At 32.9% G+C, this 9,548-nt stretch overlaps 1 protein-coding gene across 1 annotated transcript in view; it reads right to left on the bottom strand.

The window, feature by feature from the left end:
• Positions 1 to 9,548, bottom strand: part of LOC108748908 — a 45,485-nt gene that overhangs the window by 16,778 nt on the left and 19,159 nt on the right. The window contains exon 2 of the mRNA XM_018487326.1: positions 7,899 to 8,088. Within this exon, the coding sequence (XP_018342828.1) occupies positions 7,899 to 8,088 (190 nt within the window). The remainder of the gene's footprint in view (positions 1 to 7,898; positions 8,089 to 9,548) is intronic.

The raw sequence follows: 9,548 nt of genomic DNA, 5'->3' as shown, positions 1-9,548 counted from the left end.
TGATATTATCATCACGTTAATTGATAAAGTGGTCAAATATTAGATGATTACTCGAAACTACGAATTGACTATAATTTCTCGTTAACCTTATAATTCCAAAAATAATCGTAGCCACGCGGCACTTGAATAAAACTATATGACATTGCGTGACGTTCGTTTCTGCCGAAGATACATACATTTTGCCGAAGCTGCATTAGTGTCAAGAATGTCCTTGTTCCTTGTCTTGTTCTCAAGCTTTAAATTGACATTTATCTGTCGACAACCAATGGCATTTCTTCGTATACAGGCTGCATCCCTGATACATTCGTAACTATTATCGAATTTCTCGGTGACGTTTTCGCTCGGCGATGAAAGTCGAATGAGTTCAAGAAATGACAGACCGTAAGGTCTTAAAAATGTTATCATGACTCAAATATGGACAGTATCATACACACAAGTTTGGACTACTAATAAAAAAATGATAAATGATATAATATCTTACTCTCTAAATTTCTCAAAATAAAATCTTACTCCAAAAGAATTGAAATACCGCAATTAGTAAAGAAGAGTGAAAAATTTGCATTCTTGAATAAAAGTGGCAGATTTTTACTCTTTTTGGGGAGAAGAAAGATTCACTCCAAAAAGAAAGTAACTCCTTTTTTGGAGTAAATCTCAAAGTGTAAAATCTTACTTAAAAAAAAAAAAGTGAAAATTTGCCACTCTTATTCAAGATTGCAAATTTTTTCTTCTTTTTCAAGCAGTATTTTAACTTTTTGGAATGAGATTTACTCCAAAAAATGTAGAGAGTAACTTTTCTTTAATACAGTTATTGCAAATATCGATCCAATCGAGTACATAACTGTTAACAAGTTCACGTGTTAGAAGTTTGATCTCACGATACATATTTCAATATGTGGCAATGTACGCATGTATAAATGTTGGCACATATTAGTGCACTTTATATACTTCTGGAAAATATCGATGAATGTTTATCTTTTCTTTGAAATTCCGTTCAGCTAAGTCATTTGCTGAAGTTATTATGTGCCATTGTTATAACTTATAACAAAGAATCACTTGTTACTTATATGTATAATACACGTATTAATAGATTCTTAAACAATTTTACGATAGTTAAAATAATTTGATTTAATTCGATTATATTCTCTTTACAATACAATTCTTTTAATATTAAAGGCCCATAATAATCAAATTTCTTATTGTGTTCTTACCCACACACACACACACATATACGATCTAATAAAGATTCTTATTCTCCTTTTAATATTATCGAATTCTTAAATAAGAATTCGCAAAATTGAAAAAATCGCAAGAAAAGAAATTGTAATGTATGTTATAGATGTCATGCATAATTCATGTTGTTGAAGTGCATGGATCGGTAAATATTATATCGCACGCATGTCCGTTCGATATGATACACGATGGAAAGAATCTATTTCCTGTTCCATTCACACGAAAATTTAACAATTCGAGTCACGAGACAACAAAACGACATTATACAAGAGATATTCCCACTCGAAAGCACACGGATTGACGCAAAACTCTTCGGAGATTTTCAGAGAGAAAAATAAAACCAGAATGCGCGTATAACTTTGTCGGATTGTAGAACGATAAAACTTGCGCAACAGAAAACGCACGCACACAATTGAAATTTTACAACAGGTGCTCGTGAGATCCCGTCTCTATCATCTCGCGCTGCATCCGTAGCATAAACTTGACGAACGCGATCGAATAAACGTTTGTTTCATTTGCAACCTGTCGATATTGCACACTCTGTAATACAAAAGTATAAGCAACACAATAGCCATCCCACACAAAAATAAAAAGTCTGCCATCGTTACGAATTAACGCAAGAAATAAAGCGATGATTTTATTTAAATATTTATCTATATATATGTTAACGATTCGAGTTAAGTAACATTAGTAATATGGCTCGATCGCGTTATTGTCAAAATATCTGTATTAATCTGAGGTAGATACATTTTTCACAATTAATTTTTCACAATAATTCTAATTCTGAATTTCTAAACCACATATTGTATTCACAAATTTGTTTAGCACATACAAATTTTATTGTAAGACATCTTTTACGCGTACACTACTGAAGTGAGAAGAATATTCAATTTCGCAGACAATTGAGTCGCAAATCTTATCGCGGAAGTACAGAATGCACACGCAGATGCGCGAGAAAACGGTATTCTTGTTTCACAGACAGGCGACGAAGAACACTCTAGAGATGATGAGTAAACGAAAATTAATAGAGAGAGAAAGAGCGACAGATAAAAGCAGAGGGAAAATACTAGCCAAAAAAACGCTATTTGGTATCATAAAAATTTTTAATGAATAGCTCTTACGTGAATTTGTGTGTGAAGCATTTATTATTAATAGATCAATTAATATTTAACAGAACAATTAACAATTTAGATGTTTAAACCATCTGCCCAAACATTCAAAAAATAAATGAACGGTAAAAATACATCGCGTGAGAATATATAAATGTACATTTATGTTTTATCCTTCGTTATTATTATCAGTTAAAACGTTTTAAATGATAAAAGCGTTCTGCAGTTAGAATAATTTACTTAATCGCGACATTATCATGTTGCGTGTTTCAACGAACGGAAAAATAATGATCCCGCAAAAACAATTTAAATGTGCTTCTCGCGCTTTAGCGAAAAGTTTGGAGTGATAAAATATGGGAAAACTTTTGTCTATCACACATTGAAGTCGAGAAGAGTTGCTAGATAGAAAAATCGATAAAAAGATCGACTCTATATAACTTATAATTGCAAATCCAGATGGAAATAGTCTACAAGTTATTATAATGGTTTCATTAAGATAATATCTTATATGTTTTTGTAACTTAAATTAAACATTTAATTATAAATATATTCCCGCCATTCCTTCCGGAATCCTTTATCTAATTAAAATATATTAAACGCGTCTTCTTGAATTAAGTAAGAGATGCATGACGCTCAGAGATTCAATTTTATGTAAAATGTGTAAAGTATGTTTCTAAAATAAGAACATATGATAATAACTCCGCATCTACTGAGTTTAAAGAGAAAACAGAGCACTGTTTACAAAATTAGTTTGTTTATTATTTCAAAGTCTCGATGATGCAGCGAACCATTAAACTTTCGTGCAAAACCAGAGGCAGATATGAAAACTTGTAAAAAAGAATACAACCACCCATCTGATTTTTCAGAAATAGAAGCTAATACAACGTTTTTTTCTGCTGGATATCACAAAATTGTCGCCGCGAGCGCTTTTCTTTAACAAAATTAAAAAGTTCGCCGTTCGAAGGATTCAGTTCCGCTAACAAGGTTACCAGCGTCCATTAAAGTAATCGATCTCGGATAAATATTTCAATACTTTCACAAGGGCGTCCTAAACGAGATCTCATGTCATGTATGAAGTGAAAAACGAAACAGTTTCCGAAGCACGCTCACTTTCTTCTCCTATTCATTATTCTCTTTCGCGCTGCGTGAATTAAGAAAATGGAATTCCGAAGAGAAAAGATGTTAGTCATTTATTTTTTTAACGAAAAAGGATATTGATCCGTAATTGAAAGGCGTCGTAATAAGAAACGTCATTTCTGCAATTAAGAAAAAATGAGGAAACTTTGAAATTGTCGAGATACACTGATAAAGTTTGTCACCACACTACGACAAAAGATCTAAAAGAAATTAAGGTTTTCGTTCTCTCGCATCCATTTGTACCTCCTTTGAAATCAAACGACCAATAAATCAGTTCATTTCTTTGACTCAATCTCACCTAATCGTTCAGTAAAAGGTCGGATATTTTAACACGTTTCCTCGCCACTTCTCTCAGAGATGGAATAATGTTTAATTTCCAGTAACTTTAAGTAAAAGTCTATGAAACAGCGCTCACAAAATTGATGTTACGAAAAAGATGTGCTCTCTTTTGTGAAAATGAAAGAATCATCAAGTTCTTTTAACGAATAAACCGAAAGCATTCACCACGCTTGCAACATTCATACACAGCAACTCTGCCAAAAAGCAAATACTCTCATACCCTCTTAACTCTTTTGTTCTCCCTCTATATATATATATAAAAGCAAATAGAAATAAAATTCATTCCAAATTCCCTTCGTACTGATTTAAAAAAAAAAAGGTCAAATAAACAATTTCTGGATCAATTGTCACAAAGATACAAACGTCACAAAGAAAAAAATCAAATTACCCGATTGATGTTGATCAAAAATATACGATGGCAATCGTACACATTGCTACAACAATGGCACGTAAATTTGTACAAGCGGCGATAGATAAACATACAACGATCCTCGACAAAGCATCCACCTCTCTCCCGGTGAATATAACGCCAACAGCGTCAATACTACCTAATAGAATGGAACAATCTCTCCTCTATTATTCACAACCGGCGCGTCTGCCGCCGTCGCACTCGGGGACAGCACTCGCGGGCACTCTCGTGAGGATTATGCCGAAAGAAATGGAGCAATTGTCGGCCATACCCTCGCCGGTTACACTCTGCATCAAGCACGCGAACCTAGCTGTTTCCCTATCACACCCGAGAGATGCGTCCTCGGCTATGTGTCATCCACTATCGGGCCACTCGCGACGCACATGAGCGTAGCTACGCTCGCGATGCACCGGTAGATTGGTATTTGAGCGTGTTGGAGTTCATAAAGGAAGATAGAAAGAGACAGAGAAAGAAAAGAGAAGAGAGAGAGAAAGAGAGAGAGAGAGAGAGTGTGTGTGTGTGAAAGAGAGAAAGAGAGAAGGAAAAAAGAGATGAAGAAAGATAAACGGAGCGTGTGTCAAAAAGGATGAAAAAGACTGAGAGGAGACAATGGGGATGCGTAGCGAAAGATGCAAATGACCAGGTGCGCGTTTCTCCCGTCGAGCGTTGCCTCGGCGTTAACCGGAGCCGAGGCGATGTACTCTCGTGCGCCTTCGTCGTATTGACGTTGACGGCGGCCGAGACCCAACTGACGAAAGGGTTCTCTCTCTCTCCGGCGGCGACGCCGCGGCACAGTGCCGTAGCATCCGGAAAAGCGAACGGATTTTCCGAGTGCCCGAACGATGTGCGAAGAGGGGTGGCGGGTATCTATACTACCGACTATCACCGCGACTACCCTCAGCGCCACTACTAGTATTCCGCAGACCGGCGGTGGATCCGCAGCCCCGGCTGTTTTGCAAAAATTAGGTCACCCACACCTACCCCTCCACGTATCACCACCGAGGGTATGGTTCACGCGGATGCATGCGCGTCTCATCTACTACCCTACATATTCTCTCTACATATCCATCCATCTATCTATCTATTTATCTATTTATTTATCTACACGTGCATCTATTTAGTTATTTATCTATCGATATATCTCTCTAGCTATTGTTTGTCTAAACTTTCACTCGATGCATGATTTTTCCACCGATCTCATCCAAGTAAACCAGAATGTGATTGTCGAGTTGTATTACCATTGATGTGTATTTCGATTGATGTTTCTACCTTTGATATATCTTATGTCATCATAAATCGATAATAGTTGCCCTTTCGTGTGATAAAATGAAGAGTAAGAAGGATCTCCATGCAGAATACCGATAAAATACGATTACGCGCAAACTCAAATTTCTATTTTACATATATCTTTTATTCGTGTCGGTACAAATACGTCAAGTCACTTATTTGTAATTCAAATAATCTAATAATTATAATATAAAATCAAATACGATAAAGAATGCCAAGAACGATCAAATTTTTGATGTTACTTATATTCTTTTATATATTGTTTTTATTAAATCAATTTATTCCCGATATAATTGCGAGAAGAAAATAAAAAAGAAATAAATTTCTTTCTTTCTAATTTATTTTCTATTATTAATTAGGGGGATTAGCGTTTCAAAATAATTGTGTTAAAACATTATCGGTTCGCAATTATACCTGGAATAATTTAATAAAAAGAATATATAATGTTAATAAAAGAATATATAATTAATTGTAACATCCAAAATTTGACCATTCTTGGCGTTCTTTATCGTATTTGATTTATTCACATATGTATTTATACGTGAATTAAAATTCATGCTTAAAATTCTTAATATATAATGTAAAATAATAGTTATAAAATGTTATACAATAATATAATATAAATAAAAATTATAATATACAATAACAGTTTAAAAAACGTTAACAATATAATTGTCAAAATACTTGAAAACACTTTTCTATACTGGAAAAATATATTCAATTTTAATAAATATTTGTGCAAATAGTATTAACTTAATACATTTACATACGATAAATAAATATTTACTAAATAAAAAAATGCTAGTTAAATCAAATTAATAATTTTCTAAATAAATATATGTTTATATTTGGTAAATATTCAGCTAATATACTGTTTAGATAAAAATTTATTAAAATTTAGTATAAACATTTTTCTCTCGGTATACGAGCATATAAAAACATGCGATATATCCATGATGTGCAAATATTTGATTTTGTCATTTTTCTCCGCTGTAAGTTACGATAAATCTCATCCTTCTATCGCAATATTGTATTTTTAATCACATTTTATGTGATCCCCTTTCTGCTATGTATGTCCTCTTCGATTAAACGGTAGAGAATATATTTCTGTAAATGTACACATACGCATCCTGACAGAGTTAATTTCTTTGCCAAGCCTTTAGCGGACTAATTACACTCATCCACGATAAACGTTGAGCACAAAGCAGTAAAGTTTAATTACTTTCGAGGCCGATATTCGTCGACTCGCAAATCGGTCTCCTGCTAGATGAAACATTGTGTTTGTCTTAGATGTTTACGCGCAGAGTTTCTTTTGAAAAGGCGATTTAACGAAACTATTCAACTGCGTACTTATATGCTGCTTTTCAAAAACTACAAGTTTCAAAACTTAATCTATATAAATAAAGAATTCATTTTTTTTTTAATTAGTAGTTGGCATAAAACTTATTAAATTTAATTAAAATGACTGGAAATGAGAATGAGTAATTCGAATTATTGAATATCCGTGCAAATTGTAGTAAATTTATTGAAAGAAACTAACGGGAGCTATTTGCGCGAATAATTAATTAGTATCGCCTTTCAATATTGTATTGAATATATTTGCTTTCATTGTTTCATTGTGCGCATAAGCTGCAAATTGCAGGCGTTAAAAATTTCTGCGAGAGGAATCAACTCTCGTGCGTATCGATTGCCACATAACAGGCTGACATTTTCCATAAAATGGTTCTTAAATCGATCCTGAAGTAATATTGTATATTATAAATCACCATAAAAAAATCTCCATAAAAAATAACAAATTTATCATCTTCTCTTAAATTCTCATCCCTGAACACATCTAGTAAAAATTATTTATCACGTCATCTTGCAATATCTTATCTTCAATGACTTTTAATTTTAATATTAGATATAACAAGTCAAAATTATAACACAACATCCATTATAACATGTAATAATGGATTTTGTGTTACAATTTTGACAAAATTGTTTTATTTGAATCTCTTTTTATCGCGTTATAACCTTAACTTAAATTTAATATGTGCTACAAATTTAATATATAAATAATTTTTAGTATTGTTACTAATTAACTTTGCCGCTTACACTTTTGTTTCAAATCTCACATAAACTTCATCCAAGCACTCGTCCAAAGTCTTGTCTCTCTTCTCTCACACTGAATATATATCCCAGTCATTTTATCCCATTGTTACAAAAACGATTGACTGATCTGAATATTGTATTCTACTCCTCGTTATCGTTTGATAATTAAATCCTTTATATTACAGGTACACAAAGGTCAGAGCGATGTTTTAGTAATATTCCTTCTACTATTCCCAGTTAACCGCGATAATAATGAATATTTAAACGTCGAAGCAAATGCAAAATAAACAAACTCTCTGATCCAAAACGCATTGTGCGAACTGAACCTTCGCTAAAAGCAAATGTGATGCATTTAAGTGCATACTAGAACACAAGAAGAGGGCTTTGGAAGCTCGAAAACGATCCTGCAGTAATTTATTGATCGCAAATCGGCATTTCGGTACGATGCATCGCGCAGTTCCCTTCTCCTCTGCATCTGAATCCCTATAGTGATTACAGACGAGTATCGGATAATTGGATAATTAGCGTGCGCGATTAGTCTAGCACATGGAATCGTCAGTGTCACTTGAACAGAAACGATCATTTCGTACGTGATTGCGTACATAACGCACTGACGCACATAGCACAGAGCACACAAACTATCATCGATATTTATAAATGATCACTAAATTACTAAAGTGTTAGAAGCAGCGTCTTTTTCGACTAATTAGTTCCACGATTTAGCGTAAAAAAATTATCATACACATATAATGCAGGGTATAAAAAAGTTTGACTACCAAGTGTGTATTAAATTATTAATAATTTATATTTATAAAAAAAAAATTCTGAACTGTTATTTGAACTTTAAACCTATTTTAGACAATCTTTAATTCAGGGCAAGATTTTATTTATGATATTACGTATCGTATAACATAGAAAACATTTGAAGAAAATATATATATGAATAACATACACGCGTATGGAAAATATATATTAATGATGTATATTTTTTATATGTATGTATTTTATTTCTTTAAAAATTTTCTATTTTACATGATAGGCAAAATTATAAATAAAATTCTGTTTCGAATTTGGTCGTGAATTATAGATCTAAAGTGGACTTTTAATACCAAAAATAATAATTAATATTCAAAATAATATGAGTTTTGATATAAATTTTAAGTCGCTTCGGGAACGTATCGACGGTGGCCGCGATTATTTTTCCACGGATAAATTCTCTCAGATAACCAATAGACTTCAGTTCATTAACCGATAAAAATTTTAGTGCAAAATTTTTTTAGTATTTACTAAGATATATAACTAACTGCAGAGTTTGTTTTTTTTTTAAATATATGTTATTACTATATATTCAGGTGGCAAACTTATTTGTCGTTAATTTAATACCACTGAATTGATAAACTTAAAACTTTGTAGTTGAAATTTTTTATCACCCTGTACATTTTTTTAGATGAAAGCTATTACTTATAAGTTAATGCTTTATACAAAAATATAATTATATCTGATTTTTTATTATGGCGATATATTATTTTGGTCCTGCGTTTGCAACATCAAGATTTGTATATTTATTTCTTTCATATTTTTATAATTACATTATTATAGCAAAATAATTAGGAGTAAATGCCCCTCATTAAAGAAATCTTTAATGAGAAAATAATATAGAATACGTGAAAACCAATCAGCTTCACCATCCATTGTGCGAATCAGTAACTACACTTCAAAATTGAATCGGAGCTGATAGCGAATCGAGCGAACTAGCGCTCTTCTATATTTCATCCCCGATTTCTCATCAACTTTAGTGTTTCTATATATTAGATTGATTCTATGCTGAAAACATGGAAAATATAATGAGAACTACCATGTGATTCGACACGGAAAACCTGTCACCATCGCGTCTCTCTCTCCCCCCTCTCCCTCTCTTCCTCCCTTTCTCCTTCCTCCCTCTC

Source organism: Trachymyrmex septentrionalis, unplaced genomic scaffold, assembly GCF_001594115.1.
Source record: "Trachymyrmex septentrionalis isolate Tsep2-gDNA-1 unplaced genomic scaffold, Tsep1.0 scaffold11, whole genome shotgun sequence".
Taxonomy (NCBI): Eukaryota; Metazoa; Arthropoda; class Insecta; order Hymenoptera; family Formicidae; genus Trachymyrmex; species Trachymyrmex septentrionalis.
The sequence above is the reverse complement of the archived record's forward strand: the minus strand, read 5'-3'. Positions and strand labels throughout refer to the sequence as shown.